We start from the raw sequence: 18,770 nt of genomic DNA, 5'->3' as shown, positions 1-18,770 counted from the left end.
GAAGACTGGGCTTGTTTAGTTTGGACAAGAGAAGATTGAGAGGGACATGATAGCGGTTTTCAGGTATCTAAAATGGTGTCACAAGCAGGAGGGAGAAAACTTGTTCTTCCTGGCCTCTGAGGCTAGAACAAGAAGCAGTGGACTTAAACTGCAGCAAGGGAGGTTTAGGTTGGACATTAGGAAAAAGTTCCTAACTGTCAGGGTGGTTAAACACTGGATTAAATGGCCTTGGGAGGTTGTGGAATCTCCATCGTTGGGAGTAATTTAAGAGTAGGTTAGATAAATGTCTGTCAGGAATGGTCTAGACAGTACTGGGTCCTGCCATGAGGGCAGGGTACTGGACTCGATGACTTCTCGAGGCCCCTTCCAGTCCTAGTATTCTTTGATTCTATAACTACAAGGATAGGTGTAAGCATTGCAGTAGGGTTCCACAGGTGTGTGAATGTCTTCATAATTGGAGTTTTTCAGAAGAGGTTGGAGAAACAGTTGCTAGGATCTAGGTTTATTTGGTCTTGCTTCAGCACAGGGGGTTGGCTTGATGACTTCTCGAGACCCTTCCAGGCCTACGTGTGTATGATTCTATTTCTAATAATAGGGGAAATTATAATGTGTATATGCTTTTATATTTAACTAGCCAATTAGCCCATCATAAGACGGGATTTTAAGGTCTCTTCTCCACGTCAGTCTTCTCTCCTGAGCCTCCTGTCTCTCGTTCCATCTCTCTCTCCTCCTCCTACTTCCTCCCCCCCTCCTCTGTCTCTCTCAACTCTCCTCCGCCTCCTGCCTCTCTCTCTTTCACTTCTCCTCCCCCTCCTGCCTCTCACTCGTGGGACCATGGAGCCCAAATGACCGTTTGGGCTCCGCATTCTCCGTGCTGCATGGGAGGCGCAGAGCCCAAATGGTCACTTGCGAGGCTTGCTCCCACGCAGCGGCCTGGCTGAGCAGCACAGAAGTTAGCTGAGCGCCACGGCGGGAGTCAAAGGGGGGCGGGGAGATGATTTTCACAGCCAAGGGGCAGGGCCTGGAGCCGCTGTCACGCCGCACGTCACTGCCCCGCCCCCCTTCGCTTCCCACCATGGTACTCGGCTGACTTCTGTGCCGCTCAGCTGGGCCGCCGTGGGGGAACAAGCGGCTATTTGGGCCCCGCACTCCCCATGCAGCATGGGCTGCCCAGAGGGAACAGCCAGCATTTCAGGCAACAGTGCCCCCCAGAGGGAACAGCCAATATTTTGGCGTTACAGACTCTCAGACATTGGGCTACTATATATATGGTAAGAGCAGTCATTTTTTGGCTACAAAAATGTATGCCAGCAAATGAAGTGTTTTACAGATGTTCTATTTCTACATCCTTCTTTACAGTATGCATCACAAACCTCAGCTCAGTTCTTTCAGTTTTTTTTCTCCAGGAGTGATTTTACAGTCTCCCAAATGAAAAAAGGAATTTCAACAGGGGAGAGAGACTTAGCTTGGAAGAATGTGGAAAATATTGGTTATATTATCTCGCAATCAGTTGCTCTGGGTTAAATCCCTCTAAATTACTTGTTTGAACAAAAAATACCTTTAACTGAAATTATTGTAGTTGTCAGAGAATTCAAAACCCTAAATATTTTGTGGATGTTTACATTAACTGATAAGAAAACCATTGTAACACATTTATTTAGAAAAGAAATACAAATTATCCTGTTGACCTGATATTTCAGTTTACAAGTGTAACTACCTGGAATTGAACAAGAAGTCTCCCCTGTTTTAACTTCCTATTTAGCATATAATTTCTAAATTTCTTACATTTAAAATTTGACTGTCATTGATGTGACTAGCATTTCAGCAATTAAGACTTCACAAGTGTTTTAAATCTTCTAATAAGACATTTTTGTTTGTTTATTTTGGTTGCTTGTTAAAGTTCTATGGATTAATAATCCGACATTTCCCATTTGTAGGCTTGCCCTGGCTATTCACGTTTAATGTGAAGTTTTATCCTCCCGATCCATCACAGTTGACTGAAGACATTACCAGGTATACAATTTTTTATATTAAAACTTGAAAACCAGTGGTGTTCTTATATTGTACACTCTGCAAGTCAACAACTACTTCCTAGGCTTTGAAATCACATTGCAGATTTTTTTTACCACCTTCCCCCTTGTAGAATAAGGGAGCTAAAGGTCCATAGGCATGGGGAGAAACCTTGAGTGTTTTTTGGGGTTTTTTTGGTCCACATACTGCTTATGCTGGGCACCAATTTCAGGATGATTTGGAAGTTTAAGCATTTTGTCTGTTGCTGCAGCACAGTTTGACCACCCTGCACAATGTTGCTGCTCTTTGTAGCCAGTAGGGAGTAAGTAGGAGTTGGAGATTTTGCATGAAGGCATCACACAGCAGATCTTACTCTCAGTTAACAACAGAGGGCTGTGTCTACACTGGGCCACTTATTCCGGAAAATCAGCCGCTTTTCTGGAATAAGCTGCGAGCTGTCTACACTGGCCCTTGAATTTCCGGAAAAGCAACGATGCTCTACTGTACAAAATCAGCCGCTATTCCGGAAAAACTATTCTGCTCCCGCTCGGGCATAAGTCCTTATTCCGGAACACTGTTCCGGAAAAGGGCCAGTGTAGACAGCCCAGTAGTCTTTTCCGGAAAAAAGCCCCGATCGGGGAAAATGGAGATCGGGGCTCTTTTCCGGAAAAGCGCGTCTACATGGGCCACAGACGCTTTTCCAGAAAAGGGGCTTTTCCGGAAAAGCAGCCTGGCAATGTAGGCGCTCCTTTTCCGGAAAAACTGAAAACGGAATAGTATTCTGTTTTAAGCAGTTCCGGAAATTCATGCCAGTGTAGACACAGCCGAGCAGTGTTAAGCCGGACTGAGACCTGGAACTCAATGGCTCTTATTAGGCCTCCATAACGCTAGTTAAAATGCTGAGAGGTGCTAATGAAAAGTCCAGAAGGAAGAGGGAGAAAATAAAAATTATAGCAAGAGACCAAAGGAAAGATGAGGAAAAAAGTGGGATAGAATGGAGCAGCATGGTAGCAGTGAGGAGACCAGAAAAGATTGAAACTCTTAAGGGTAGGAGGCATGCAGCCAGTGGATACTAGGGATTGCCCCTGTGTCAGAATATAAGAAGTAGGGTAACTTGTGTTGACAGGAGTACTGAGCTCAAAGGTGTTAAGGTGCTTTTAGTTGCTAAGTCTATTAAAAATAAATGGAAGTGTTAAATACACAGCAATAAGCACATAGTAGATAGTACAATGGAATTATTATCCTTTATTGTTTCTTTATAGTAACATCCATCATGTTCTATAAGCTTTCCAGTCCACCAAGAGGGAACAGTCTGCTCATTTGATCTGGGAATCAGAATATTTCTAATTCAATCGATATACGACCAATACATTGATTCTTATATTAAAACTGTAACTCCAAATCCTTTGTTTTTAGTTGGCAAGGTCTGATAGAAATGGAATTCTTTGAGTGTGTCCCTGTGGATGCTCCATTTCAGGTGTCAGTGCATCCCAGTGCTGTCGATTGAAGATGAATGGTAGCAGTGTCCGCATGGGTCGCACATGCGCAGTCAGCGTCTTGTGGAACATGACTTGAGTTCTTCAGTTCCTTCTCAACTGTCCTCTGCTGAAGATAGCTCAGGGAAAATGTCAGACTCTTCCCTAAAATCATTAGAAAATAGTTATTTAATTCAATAGTTATATAGAATCTTAGCGTTAGCATTAGTCACACACAAAAAAGTTGTTAGTTCGTTAGCAGCCCCCAACCCCTTCAGAGACAGTTACTCGTTAATGTGTCTGAGTCTCCAGGCTTCAAATACTGCAGCTTCCGCCTATTTCAGGCAGGCACTCAATGTGTATATGCTGCCTGGGTGAGGGGAGTATCCCCCATAAATGCCCACACTGCAGCAATTTAAAAACCAGAGCCCAACCAGACAGGGATTTATGGCTGAAAATGATTTTGAGGTCCCTGCAGCTGAACTCCCTGTCTGGATGTTCCTCAAAATGAAAAAGGAGGCTTACCCTCTGGGGAAAAAAAAAAGGTCTCAAATATCTTTGCAGAGAGTACTGAGAAAACAAAGGTGGTGGCTTCAAAGTCACATGCTCTGATACTATCTTATTGTCAGGTGAGCATCTATGATGTTCTATATATCCCTGGTACTGCAAGGTCAGAGTGAAGGAGACAAAGTTGAATCACTGGAAAAAAATGTCTCCTTCACGGCATGGAGCTCATCAGTATGGAACTCAGCCCCTTGTGCCTCATCAGGCACTATGCCTTCGCCCGTGGCACTGATGACTTGGTGGCACCAGTAGATGCTAGCAAGTCAGCACTGACCACAGCAACTAAACAGTAACAATATCCATTGGCACTGACTCCATCAATGAAAAGAATAGATTCCACGGCACTGACAGCCCAGATATTGGCATTGCCATAGTCTCTACTGCATCAGATAGACTTAGAAATATAATTGGCACCACATCCAGCAATACTTAATGCTGAGGGCTCCCTGACAGGCTTCAGAGGAGTTTACAGATCCCATGAAATAGCTCAGTTCTCTGATAATGCAGAGGAGATGCAGAGATACAATCCCTTATCTCCTCACCTAAAGCCCACTAACCGTCATGGAGCCTCATGGTCCCAGATACCAAATGAACCAACCATGGTGCAGACCACCATGGAAGCGCACATCCCAATTGCCTTCCCAATGCAGTGGGAATCCTGAGGCTCATATAGGGGTCATCATTCTAAACAATCCACAGTTCAGAAATATAAACTGCATTGTAACCCTGCCTCCCCCACACCACAATCCTTGAAGGTACAGGATGGGCGAAGGGAGCCAGAGGACCCAAAGACTGGTACAGAGCATGACATTATCTCCTACACTCAATTCATCCTCATTTACAAATTAATCCATTGTCCCCTATCTCCATCCCGCCAACTTGGGTGGATTACTTTAAGGAGTTCCAGGAATACAGTCAAGACAGCCCTGCTGGAAGAGGTAAAGACAAAGCAGCCCATGTTGGTAGAAGTTGTGCATGGATACAAATGTCTACCCACAGATGTGGATATCAGCAGATAGACATTAGTATAACAGATCTTCAGGGCTCTGCTCCCAAGAGATACTGCAACTGATGGAGAGGAGTATGGTCCTATTGCTCACAGAACCCAGCGTCCCATGCTGACAGTTCCTCCTGACAATGCGCGACTGTACTGCCCTCAGCCTTGCTGCCAGCTGTGTCTCCTGTGTGTCATACAGCTGTACTCATGGCATGGCTGAGGGCAGTACAGCTGCATGGCAAGGAGGAGCTGCTAGAGCAGGACACAGGCTCCTGGGAGTGATAGGACCATGTTCCTCTCCGTTGGCTACAGAATCTCTTGGGAATAGAGCCCTGCGGATCAGTAGATACCCATGTCTAGCCATGGATATCCATATCCATGCAGGGCTCTACAAGATATGCTACAAAGATTACAACACTTCTCTTCCCCTAAGATTGCACTAACCATCTTCAACCCTGGGGAGACAATCTGGCAGACACCAGTCTCTATCCCACCAACCTGCAAAAGAGCAGATAGAAACTGTTATGTGCCATCCAAGGGGGAAAAACTTCTATTTACCCATCTCCCCTCTCCTTAGCTGGCTATGCTGTAAATTATTGTAGAAAACAGCCACAATTCAAGACAACACTGCATGATAAGAAACATATGACACTTGACTTGTTTGGGTGCAAAGTGTCCTTCTGGTATCCTTCAGTTTTGAGTAGACAACTACTCAGCACTATTGATCAAATACAACTATGATCACTATGAGAAACTGTACCCCTTTGTGTCAGAACTCCCAGAGAAGAAATAGACACTGTATCAAAGCATCATTAATGTGTGCCAGCTGATAATCAAAACAGCCCTTCAGGTGTCATTGGGCACAGCAGACACGGCAACCAGAATGATGGCCACAGCTATAACAATGCACTGAGTCTCGTGACTTTTGACCTCAGGGATAGTAAAAGAAATTTGAATGAAAGTTGAGGCTCTTTCTATAAGAATAGGAACAGCTATTCTTATCGAAAATGGACAAGGTGCTTCATTCAATGAAAGACTTTCAGGCCACCCTTCTCACTTTGGAGATTTACACTTCTTCTGCGAAGAGAAGATGGTACCAACCATATCAGAGACTTAGGGACTCTTCAAACAATAGACAACAACAACCATATGAAAATTAACAGCAGCATCAACTGTCACGGCGCCAACAAAACACCCCAATCATAAGTGCTGACTTTCCAGTCAACTTCTTCAAAAAACATGATTTTGAAAGTTGGTTGAGGATTTGAATGACCTCCCTCAGGAGACAGCACTTACACCTGACCACTCACCATTGTTTGGCCATCTATTCTGGCCTTTTTCCACATCTGGGCTGCCATAACATCAGACCAAGGGGTTGTAGAAATAATCAAGTTATATATATCATCTCCTTTACCTCCTGTCCATCTACCCTTCCTTGTCTGTCTACAAGGACCCTTCTCATAAGCACCTATTATGACAAGAAGTGGATCATCTTTTACAGCTAGGTTCTGTAGAATGAGAACTGGTACCATTCAAACAGAAGGAATTCTACTCCCATTATTTCCTGATTCAGAAGAAGGAGGATGGACACTTCTCCTGGACCCGTGGAAGCTCAACAAGTTTGTGAGCACCCAAAATTTCCCATTGACCACAGTACTCCCAGTGCTGTAACGGGGGGATTGGTTTTCAGCCCTCAACTTCCAAGATGCTTATTTCCGTATCAGCATTCATTCTGCTCACAGGAAATTTCTGCATTTCACAGTAGGACAAGAACACATCCACTACAGAATACTGCCATTCAGAGTAGCCACTGCACCAAGAGTTTTCTCAAAAATCCTAGTGGTAGAAGCAGCTCATCTTCACAAACAGGGAATAATGATTTTCTCTTACCTGAATAACTGCCTTATCAAAAGCCCAACATTGTGAGACACACTGAATGTAGTGTAGGCCTATACCACACTATTCTAGGAATTTGGTCTATTAATAAATTATCAGAAATCAACTATAACCCCAGTCCAACAACTTAATCGGGGCACACCTTGAAGTCATAGAAGTGACAGTGGCGCTTCCCTTATCAGATTTACAAATCTCAGGAACCTTATCTCAGAGGTACAAGTCTGTCCTCAAATTCAGACTTTTACTGTCCTGCAATTATTCAGACATATATCATGGTATGACATGCAAGACTCCATATATAATGCTTACAAAGTTGGCTGAGCATAGAATACATACCAAGTAGCCACAGTCTACTCAAATGGCTCACAGTACCATCAGATGCCCTGAATTCTTTACATTGGTGGCATGACTTTAAAATGTATGTATGGCTATCCCATTCCAACAGAAACCTCTGGCAACCGTGATCACCACAGATGCCTCTCTGATAGACTGGGGTGCTCACATATACCAACACGTGATCGAGGGCAAATGGTTCCCGGCAGAGACTCAAATGCACATCAACCTGCTAGAGCTACATGCAGTCCACAACACGTGCAGGCGTTTCCTACCTCATATATGAAACAGATGTATTCAAATTATGATTGACACTATCACCTCCATGTTTTACATCAACAGGCGAGAAACAGCTTACTTACAATCCACTCTTCTGTGAAAAGAAACAGGTGCATCCAACACACCATAAACAGTTCAGCATGCTAACTGCCAAACTGTCAGAACTCTATGGTGGACACACACACAGCAGATAATTTTCCCAAGCTCACGAAAGGACGATGAGTGGAAAGGTTCTGAGATCAGTATTCAACTGATGGGATCACTTCTGCCTTATCAGACCACCATTTGAACCATTAGCCACCTGTATTTTACTTAGGAAAGTAGCCTTTCTGGTCACCCTTGCCTCCGCAAGGTAAGCAAGATGGGGTGCTCATGACAGACCTTCCATACACCATCATTTTTCAAGGATATGGTCATATTATTTCCATATCTTCAATTCACACAGAAAGTAAACTCAGCATTCCACATGAGCCAACTTGTTCATATCTCAACATTCTACCTTAATCCTCAAGGTACTGAAGCCACTCTACACACTATAGATGTTAGACAGGTGCTAGCATTCTTCGTTGGGGAAAAATCCCCAGACATTTATGGAAATCCCCTAGACTTTTTATCTCTACTACTGAACACTCAAAAGGAGATGCTATATCCAATCAGAGATTGTCTAAGTGGATTTCCACATGCATTCAAACATGCTGTCATATTGGGAATACCAAATCATCAGAGCATGTTAGAGCACCTTCAACTTGATCCATTTCAATGTCAGTAACTGCAGATCTGTAACGTGGCCACTTGGGCCTCTGTCTGCACATTTGCTAAGCACTATGCAATTATGCAGGACTCCAGGGCTGACACCATAGTGGAACTTACAGTACTTACCTCCGTGACTCAGATGAACCCGAAGTCCTCCCCGGCTCATGGTATGGCATGTCTCTACAGTCACCTGAAATGAAGCGCCCATTTGGACAATGCTTGAAGGAGAGATTACTTATCAGGTGCAGTAACTGGAGTTCTTTGAGAGTGTGCTCCCCTATCAACCCACTTCCCCTCTACTTCAGAGTTCACAATAGGAGCTCTGCAGTAAAAAAGGAACTGGAGGCTCAGGTCATGCACACACTACACGTGGAACCACCAGCATTACAAAACACCTATTTTGCATGTACACACAACCCGTGCAGATGCTGTTGCTATAAATTTCAGATCAACGGCACAGGAATGCACTACTACCTAAAGTGGAGCACCTACAGGGACACTCCTCTCAGAGATATCCAGTTACTGTACAAGGTGAGTAGCCTTTCCTTTTGTCTCTTTGTAATAAACAGCCTATTGGAACTGTGTTTGGACAAATTTTACTCAACTTTCTGCATGTGCCCTCACAAATATCCTGCAGGAATATTTGTCTACCCTAAGTAACCTCCTCCCCCCCCCCATTTTTTGCAGATATTTCCTGTGCCTACAGCTTCGTCAGGATATTGCTTCTGGACGACTGCCATGTTCTTTTGTGACTCATGCCCTCCTTGGTTCATATACTCTGCAGGCTGAGTTAGGTGACTATGATCCAGAGGAGCACAACAATGATTACATCAGCGAATTCCAATTTGCACCCAATCAAACAAAAGAGATGGAGGAGAAAGTAGTAGAGCTGCACAAAACACACAGGTGTGTCATATCTGGGGGGAGTAAAATATGCTGATATTGTCTTAATCATACCTGTCATTTATCTTGATCTTAAAATATGTTTACAATTGTATAAGATTCATAATAGTGCTAAGTGTTTTCAAAATCCTATATCAGATCAGTTGTGCTATATTTTTGTTATATGCATTTACATGAAATTTGTCTTTAGGTTGACTTTCCATCTTTTTTTCTTCTGTTTATTAAAGCCTCTTATTACTAGGCTTTCCATCAAAAAAGTAATTTATGGTTGGCTTCTTGTATTAGCCAGTAAACATAGCAATAAATATTTCATCTGGAAAAGTTTTTCTTTTCCGATTTGAAGAATTTGTACTTAGACTGAAAATACAGTAAGTGATCAGCTGGCCTTAGCAAAACTTCTTATGAGTTCAGTTATTGAGTCTATATTTCACAATATAGGCTTTTTTATTTGCTTTGAAAGACCAGTTGTCTGAATTTGCTTCATTCAGAGATGTTTTGAATAATATGAAGAAAACAAGGAGAATCTGAAATTGATTTAATTTAAGAGCCACAATTATTCAGTTTCTAGCTGCCTTTGTTTTATTGAAAACACATTGAAATCTGATTGAGCCCTTTTATCAGTTGTGTACAAAATGAATTAAGATCCCAAAGTCTCATTAAACGAAAGATGTAAGTGCATTGCCAATTGCTTTCAGTCAGCAAAATAGATCATATATTTCTTTGTGTTGTCAGAGCACAATGTCCTGAATTTTACATTCTTTATAGTGTTGTTTTTCACCTTAAATAAACCATAGTCACTTTTAATTTTGTTAACAATAGAAAATTATTCTTGTTCCTTCACACTGATGGAAGAAAGGTTTTTTTGTTTGTTTGTTAGATAAATGTTATGTTATGAAGGTAGACTGTGAGCTTCTGGGAGGCAGGAGGAATCTTTTTGTTCTGTTTGTACATCATCTAATGTAATTGGTTTCCTGATCCATGAGTAGGTCTTACCACAATACAAATAGCAATGAATGACATCCTGAATTATATTAAGAGCAAACACCCACATTTTCTTCAATAGGGCCACAATTTGAGTATATATTGCTCTCTAAGTACTGTGCAGTTAATAACAAAGTGTGCAGTCTAAGTCTGAAAAGGTTAACTTTTCTGTGTGGGACATTTGAGAAAATGTGGGGAAGAGTAAATTCCTAACTTTGGTGGTGGGTACTGTTTGACCTGGACCTGTAAGGGTGGCTTATCAAGGAAGCAAAGCATTTTCAATGTTTATGGATCTGTTCTGGCAACTGAAAAGGATCAACATTTTTAAATTAAGGAGTAGAATATGGAATATTCCAGAAATTCTGTAGAATCCCTAGAGCACTAAGATCCATGTTTATGGCTTTCTCTTTTCCTGGTAAGTTAGTGGATGTTTTAGGAGACTGGTATGTATTTTTTTTAAGATCTTTATAATTGAAAATCATACTTCTGTCAGGAAGTTAGAACATGTACTCCAGTGTCACAGAGAGGACTGTGAAAACTAAGCAGATAAGTTAATATGAACCAAAGTGATTTTTCAATCTCATAATTTAATAAAAAAAATACTGATTGAGTTATACTGAATTATGGAAGAGATCTTTGATTGTGTTTGAGGGAAAAGTGAAAGTCAGGTCTTTGAAGTGGAAAAAATGTTTGGGGATGGGGATGTTTGGGTAGGTTATAATTAAACTGTTTTACAGCACTAAAGATTGTACATGCTACTAAATGAATATAATATACTATGAATAAGAATATACATATATACAGTGTTGAGGAGAGAAATACAGATACGTGCAAAAGCACTCATGATTTAGGCTCCACTCATCTGAGATATTTAATATACCCTAAATGCAGCTATTTTCAGTAGATTTTATTATCTTGATATTTATATTTACCAGTAAACTGAAGTAAACTGAATCTTTTAACGACTCTAGGGGCTTGACTCCAGCACAGGCAGATTCTCATTTCTTAGAAAATGCCAAGAGGCTTTCCATGTATGGAGTGGATTTGCATCATGCCAAGGTATTGAACTGTTTTTTTTCCTCAAAAGTAATTAAAATTACAAACTATAATAAACATGTTCCACTCATCCTGAAGATATATGTATATTTTATCTTCAGTCTAGGATTATTTAGTTCATGTAGCTCCATACTTACTTTATTCTTAGGAGCAACTAAGTTTGTTTCAAATGTTTATTCCAGTAATAAGCTTGGAGAGGCAAAGTGGAACCTAAAATGTCTGTAGTGGGTTCTTTTATACCTAGGGTTGCCAGATGGCTGAAACAAAAATACAGAACATCCCCTTCCCCACCCCCTCACCCCCAAAAAAACACCAGGAAAAAATTTTGTTGAAGGGGAAGAAAAGGGGGGAGGGGGGAGTTGTTGCACCAAAAGCAAAAAAACCCTCCAAGAACCTAGATCATTGCTAGGGGTTACCAGGTAGTCATTTTAAAAAAAAACGGATACACTTCATGGGGGGGCGGGGAGGACCGGCCAGGAAGGGAGCGGTGCTGGCCAGAAAGGGGGGAGCCTGGAAACAGCTTAGTGGGGGAGGGGGAGCAACTGGGCTGACCGAGGAGGATGGGGGGGCCAACGGGAAGCAGGGCTGGCCGTGGCGGGGGGGGGGGGGGGGGAGTCGGGCGGAACGGGGCTGGCTGCAGGATATCGGGGGAGGGAGGACTGGCCGGGAGGGGGCAGGGCTGGCTGGGAGTAAGGGGGGCGGGAAGCACAGCTGGGGGGAATCGGGACTGGCTGGGAGGAAGGGGGAGCGGAAAGCACAGCTGGCGAGAGGGTGCAGCAGCGCTGGCTGGGAGGAAGGGGGGTGGGAAGCACAGCTGGGGGAGATCGGGGGCCGCAAGGGTGGCCTGGAGGAAGGGGGAGCAGGAAGCACAGCTGGCGGGGGGCAGAGTGCGTGCAGCGGCGCTGGCCGGGAGTAAGGGGGGTGGGAAGCAGCGGGGGCGGGGAGAGGTGCAGCGGCACTGGCTGGGGGAGATCAGGAAGAGGAACGGGCCGGTGGGAAGCAGAGCTGGGGAGGAGTGCAGGGGGGCTGGCCGGGGAAGATCAGGAGGGGAAGTGAGGGAGAACCGGCCGGCCGGGAAAGTGGGGGGTGAGCAAATCGGCTTCCCATCCTCCTCACACTCATCGCGGCCCCGCCTCCTAGCTGGAACTCTCAGCTGCTTCCCCCACCCATGCCAAGCTTCCGTCTGGTGCGCAGCCGGAAAAATCAGAAAATACTGGACATTGCACATGTCCGGTATTTTCTGATTTTTTTACCAGGCAGAGCGCGTAAATACCGGACTGTCCGGTACAATACTGGACACCTGGCAACCCTATATACTTGTGGAAGTTAAGTACAGATTTTTACTCCAGCTGGTTGGAAATGAACTTCCATTTCTATTGGTGTTAACACTGATTTTTTTAAAAAAAAATTATCAGTGTTCTCAGGAATTCAGTAGCAAAATTCATTTAATGGACTAAGAATGCTAAAGTTAGCCAATATTTTAAGAGAAGCTAAAATCAGAATTTTATATAGTGTAAAAACACTAGAGAAACATTGTTTTATTCAGTGGAACTCGGTAAAGTGGTTAGCTCTTATAAAATGCTTTTGTAATTTTATTAATGGCCTTTCCCAGTTTCTCTTGATGTAGGAGCACTTGTTTTTACTGGAGATGTATGGTAAATACATCTACAACCTTATTTGCACTACTAGTAAAAGTTTATGATGCCAGCTCACTCTTCTCTTGAATGGCTTTAAGAATTTTCCCTCTCTCTGTGGTTCTAATGCTTTCAATTATTCACAGTGCTTTCTCACGGCAAGCAAAAGCTCTGAAAAGATCTTTTCTGAGATCAGTTTGCAAGCCGTAAAATTCTGCCAGTCAATCTAGAATCTAGTGATAGCTGGATGTCAAGCATGTACTATTATTGATGGTTGGTTAGGAGGATGTTGGTATTCATTGTGCTAGAATCTGAAGCTCTTCTCAAGACTGGCATTACATGCAAGTCCTATTAGTAAGTATTTGCTTCTGTAAACTGGTAAACTGGGATCAGGCATTGTCACTGGGCCAAAATTATTATTCTGAGCAAAACAGTCTTCCAGCACCTTGATTAAGTACCCAAGCTGACATTATCAGCCAAAGAGGCGCTGCCTTCTCCATCTTAACTGAAGTAATGGTATATATAACTACACAATATGATATAATCAATCTGCTGTATTTTTAATAAAATCTGTAGTTTGGAACGCCTTTCATTTTTTTTCTTCTCCCTTTAATGCTTGCTGAAATGTTGTGAAGATCAGGACTTTAACACGGTTCAAAAAATAACTAGATAAATTCGTAGAGGATAGGTCCATCAATACTTTTTTAGCCAGGATGGGTAGGAATGGTGTTCCTAGTCTCTCTGTGTCACAGGTTGGATATGGGTGACAGGGGAGGGGATTGCTTGATGATTACCTGTTCTGTTCACTCCCTCTTGGGCATCTGGCATCTTGTGTTTGCTAACATCCATCACTTCTTTACTGCTGTTCAATTTCTTATCTAGGTTTTTATATGGCCTCCTCACCATAGTATTGGTGTGTGTTCTAAAATGGTAAAGTATACATATATGTTTTGTCACTACAAACTGGATTGATGAATGCCAAACCACTGCAGGAGTCCCAACCTCGTTTCTTAGATTAATAAATGTGTATTTTTCTTCTGTTCTCTGCCTTTTCTTTGTAACCCATTTGATATTACTGTAATTTCAGCATGAAACCAGTGTAATTGATATACAGGCAGTCCCCGGGTTACATACAAGATAGGGACTGTAGGTTTGTTCTTAAGTTGAATTTGTATGTAAGTCGGAACTAGTACATATTGTAGGGGAAACTCTAGCCAAACATTTCTCCAGAGCTCAGTTTTATTCTCCCACACCTCACTTCCCTCAGTCCTTTATTCTCAAGCTGAGGTGTCTGCTGAGAAGTCGCTCCGCGTCTCCCTGCTCTGCTGGGGGGAAGCAGCTAGTGCGGGGTTACCTCACACCGTTTGTAAGTAGGGATCCGATGTAAGTCGGATCCATGTAACCCGGGGACTGCCTGTACTTCCTTCCCAAGAGTATTATCATAATTTACTTCATGAAATATTATTAACATTTTGTCTACAATTTTCATTTGTGATAGGATTCTGAAGGTGTGGACATCATGTTGGGCGTATGTGCTAATGGGCTACTCATTTACAAGGACAGACTCCGAATCAACCGCTTTGCTTGGCCCAAAATTTTGAAAATCTCTTATAAGCGAAGTAACTTCTATATCAAAGTCAGGCCAACAGAGGTAAGTAGTACTTTTATTCATCTTGTACAGGTCTCTTCATAAACAGCTTGAGATATTTTATAGACGATAATGGTCTACTTTTCTGCTGCTGTTCAAGAGTGAAAGCTAAAGTTCAGCCAACTAGCAGGATAATGTTTTCCAACCTTCCCATGGTATTCTAACAAAGTTCAGATATGGGTTTTATATCCACTCCTGTTTGGCAATAGAGAATTTCTGAATCCCCTTCACAGATGACCAGTCATACCAAATACTAACACGTGGTATCCGATTAATGCATTCTTATGAACTAGCAAACTCCTTTTATTTAATTATTTTCAGCCAGTTAAAAACATAAATAGCTTTTACATGAAATGCTGTGAACTACTAATGGAGATTGCTGTATTTCAACTTATGATACGATTGATATGAAATTTTAATTTGAAAAAGGTATTGCTCGCTCCCCTTTTTATGTTTTGTGATTCTTAGACATAGGTGTATTGTTTATCAACATGTACATCTTGAACTTGTATTAACATAACATTTTTGGCCTAAAAATAAAGACAACCTTTGTATGCTGTTTAGGTTGAACACTAACTAGTACAGTATTTCATGGGCTAAAGGAGAAAAGTGTGTGTCACTGCTGATACAATTACAGTTTGTATACACAATTTTTTGCAGTGTGTATTTTTTTTCAAACTGCAGCTCAGGGCAGCTAATCATGAAACTTGCAAAGAAAACTAGGGCACTATTGGTTTTCTCAAAGAAAAGTCATTAGAAAGTACACATGGGAAGTGATAATGTGATTATTACCCTGCATGAGTAATCCACCCAGGGCAATTATAATAAAAGTATGGAACTTTTGAGATGTTTTGAGTCTCAGGAAAGGAGAATTAGTGCTTGTTGTGGTAATGGAAATGTCTGAACTTGGCCTGCTAACCTAGCCAGCTTTCAGGAAATATGTTAATTTATTTTGTGGCTCCTTTCCAGCAGGAACAGTTTGAAAGCACTATTGGGTTCAAATTGCCAAACCATCGGGCTGCTAAAAGGTTATGGAAGGTTTGTGTGGAGCATCATACTTTCTACAGGTAAATACTCAGGGAGTCTTATCCTCCTTCTAAAAATCAAAACTATTGATTTCCTGCCTTCCCTCACCTGCCCCCCCTCCCCAGGAAAATGTGTATGAGTGATTGTATTTTTTCCATTTATTTTGCATCCTAGTTCTAGCTCCTATTGAAATATGTGAAAAATGCATTTAGATCACTGATCATGGAGTATGAATAAAAGGTTAATTAAATTCAATTTTATATCTCAATTCCTATTTGACTCTCCAGAGTAAGAATAAACATGAGTAAGAGTATAGATCTCTAAAATTCATTTGTGCAGCAGCTGAACCCTAAGGATATGTCTACACTACAGAGTTTTATCGGAAAAATGGCCATTTTTCCAACAAAACTTAAGTTACGTCCACACTTCTATCGTGTTCTTTCAAAACTAAATTGAAAGAACAGAGGGGGTTTTCTACAAGGAAGAGCACCTTTTCTGAAAGAGCTCTTTTTGAAAAAGGCGTGTGTGGATGGGAAGGAGGGTTTTCTTTTGGAAAAAAGAGGCCTCCAGGAAATAACACAGGTACCTTGATGGCCATTCCATCCATAGTAATCTTAGTTCCTGTCTCCTGGCACCTCTTAAAGCTGCAGGCACCCTGAACAGGCCTTGTGGCAGGAAGCTGGCCAAGTAGCAGCACCTGACATCACTGCTCTCCCTGCCACAGGCCTGCTCACCCACGGCGGAGCCACAAGCCCCTCAAGGTCCCCCAGGCCCTCGCAGCGACCAGCCCCAGGGGTCCTAGGATCCACCCAAGGGGACCAAGAGGTGGGTACCGTCCTGATCCAGACCAGAGATCCTGTCCTTTCTCATGCTGTGGAGCTAGGAGGAGACATTGCAGGATCTCTGCTCCAAGCACCGCAACGCTGATATCTTTGAGTATATGACTGAGTCCCTGGCGGAGCACGGACACCCACCCCAGACCCTGGAACAGGTTTGGAGTAAGGTGAAAGATAGGAGAGGCTGAGGGATTTGGGCTTATTTAGACTGAAGAAGAGAAGAGAGAGGGGGGGATTTAAGAGCAGCCTTCAACTACCTGAAGGGAGATTCCAAAGAGGATGGAGAGAGGCTGTTCTCAATAGTGACAGATGGCAGAACAAGGAGCAATGGTCTCAAGTTACTATTTCAATAGGAGGGTGGTGAAGCACTGGAATGGGTTACCTAGGGAGGTGGTGGAATCTCCATCCCTAGAGGTTTTTAAGGCCAGACTAGACAAAGCCCTAGCTGGGATGATTTAGTTGGGGTTGGTCTGCTTTGAGCAGGGGGCTGGACTCAATGACCTCTTGAGGTCTCTTCCAGTCCTAGGATTCTATGATTCTGTGAAAGAGCTCCGTCAGGGATATGTCAGAGCCAAAGAGCGCAGCTCGTGCTCAGGGGCAAGACCCCACTCCTGCCCCTACTACCAGGAGCTGCACCAAATCCTGGGGGGTGGGAAAACGCTTTCCTCACCGATCGTGGTGGGGTGGCGAGCTTCCAGATGGTGATTGCGATCCACTTTTCCAGGGGGATGGTGGGCCGCAGGTGGGTGTCACATCTCTGGAGAGCAAGGGCAAGCCAGGCACATAGTTCCAAAAAGGTGGCATTCCGCATGCAGTAGTTTAGAAGCCGCTGCTGGTTGTCCCAATGCTCCATGACCATCCGGTCCCACCAGTTGGAACTGGTGTCAAGACTCCAGAAATGCTTCTCTTCAGTGGATTGCAGTTGCCAGAGTATAGCTCCCACACCCAGGAAGAGGGTCCCAAAAATGAGCTCAGTGTTGAGCTCAGTCAGGACCAGGAAGGCAGCTGGCAAAAAGTGCTGCAGAAACTGCAGCATAGCCGGGTGGGGCCATCGCATACCATGGGGCAGCTCCAGCTCCATGGCACAAAGGAAAAAGCGGTGGAGACCAAAAAAGCAGGGCAGCCACAGCATGCACTGCTAAAGCTTTGCTGTCCCTCAAAGACGTACGCAAGCATGCAGCAGAAGCAGAGAAATGGCTGTCCAGTGGGGTCCCTTTAAGCGTGTCTTAGGTAGGCTCTGGCACCAGCACTCTGAAGCAACTGGTGACCTAAAGTCCTGGCTGAACTGGTTCTGCATGGCCTTTTATGTGAGAGAGCATCCAATCAGGCTGGACGCTCTCTTTCGAAAAACCAGATCACTTTTTCAATGCACTTTTGCGTGTGGACACACTCTTTTGAAAGAAGCCTGCAGTGTCGACGTAGCCTACAAGGGAGTCAAAACCTGCAGAACCGAGCTAATGTCTGGATATGAGGCCTTGTTAAGCTTCAGGTTCCCTTATCGCTGGGCACTATTACAGTAGTTGTTGGGACCACGTGCTGCCATCTTTCCAGTGTTTTCTGGCTAAAGCCATCTCCAGTCTTTAAAGCAGGGTCTTGAACTTGGGTCTCTCTTGTCCTACACAAGTGCCCTAATTAGCAGGCTATAGAGTACAGCTGGTCCTCGAGTTACGAACACATCGATTTACGACTGTTCATATTTACGACCAACCTCCTATACAGCCAAAACCCAAGTTACAAATGAAATCCGCACTTATGAACAGCGCGGCCGTATGTCCGTGAATGTAAACCAACTTACGAAAACATCGAGTTACGACCAAGTGCTTAGAACGTAACTCGTTGGTAAGCTGGGGACCGACACTAATTCTCACGCTCTTCCCTTGTCCAGTGATTCTTAATTGTCATTCATAGCAACAATTCTTCGTCATTAGAACAGGAAACGAGAGAGTGAAAATGGCTTTATAGCTGGCTATTTAGAACACTCTCCTATGATATAGGTAACCCAAGCTTCTGCTTCAATGAATATTTATAAAAAGTACAACAGCTACAATAGGAGAGAAACGAGAGAACCTCATGTCAGAATAGCGCGGTAGTGACACCACTATCCTGCAATTTAGGAGACCTAAATTCAAATCTCTTTTTCTCATGAAATAGAAGGGGGAATTGAAACTTAGTCTCCCACATCCTGGGTGAGTACCCAGATCATTGGGCCAGAGGTTATTAGGGGAGAGCTGTTTCCGTCTCTTATGCTTCTTTTTTGACTCTTGTCCTCCTCAGCTTTGTAAAAAATGTCCAAAATTAAAACAAAATTTCAAGTTCAGTTAAAACTAAGCATTTCTTTAGCCTTTCTTTTCAGTTTGACTTGAAAATAACCCTTTTCAA

The 18,770-nt window shown here is 43.2% G+C and overlaps 1 protein-coding gene across 19 annotated transcripts in view; it reads left to right on the top strand.

The window, feature by feature from the left end:
• Nucleotides 1–18,770, top strand: part of EPB41L2 (erythrocyte membrane protein band 4.1 like 2) — a 285,231-nt gene that overhangs the window by 207,416 nt on the left and 59,045 nt on the right. For 18 of the 19 annotated variants that reach the window (XM_075924159.1, XM_075924170.1, XM_075924169.1 and 15 more), the window contains 5 exons: nucleotides 1,938–2,013; nucleotides 8,995–9,213; nucleotides 11,163–11,250; nucleotides 14,380–14,532; nucleotides 15,499–15,596. In XM_075924159.1, the coding sequence (XP_075780274.1) occupies nucleotides 1,938–2,013; nucleotides 8,995–9,213; nucleotides 11,163–11,250; nucleotides 14,380–14,532; nucleotides 15,499–15,596 (634 nt within the window). The remainder of the gene's footprint in view (nucleotides 1–1,937; nucleotides 2,014–8,994; nucleotides 9,214–11,162; nucleotides 11,251–14,379; nucleotides 14,533–15,498; nucleotides 15,597–18,770) is intronic. The other variant, XM_075924162.1, reaches the window with a different exon arrangement.

The sequence above is a fragment of the Pelodiscus sinensis genome, chromosome 3 (genome assembly GCF_049634645.1).
Source record: "Pelodiscus sinensis isolate JC-2024 chromosome 3, ASM4963464v1, whole genome shotgun sequence".
Taxonomy (NCBI): domain Eukaryota; kingdom Metazoa; phylum Chordata; order Testudines; family Trionychidae; genus Pelodiscus; species Pelodiscus sinensis.
The sequence above is the reverse complement of the archived record's forward strand: the minus strand, read 5'-3'. Positions and strand labels throughout refer to the sequence as shown.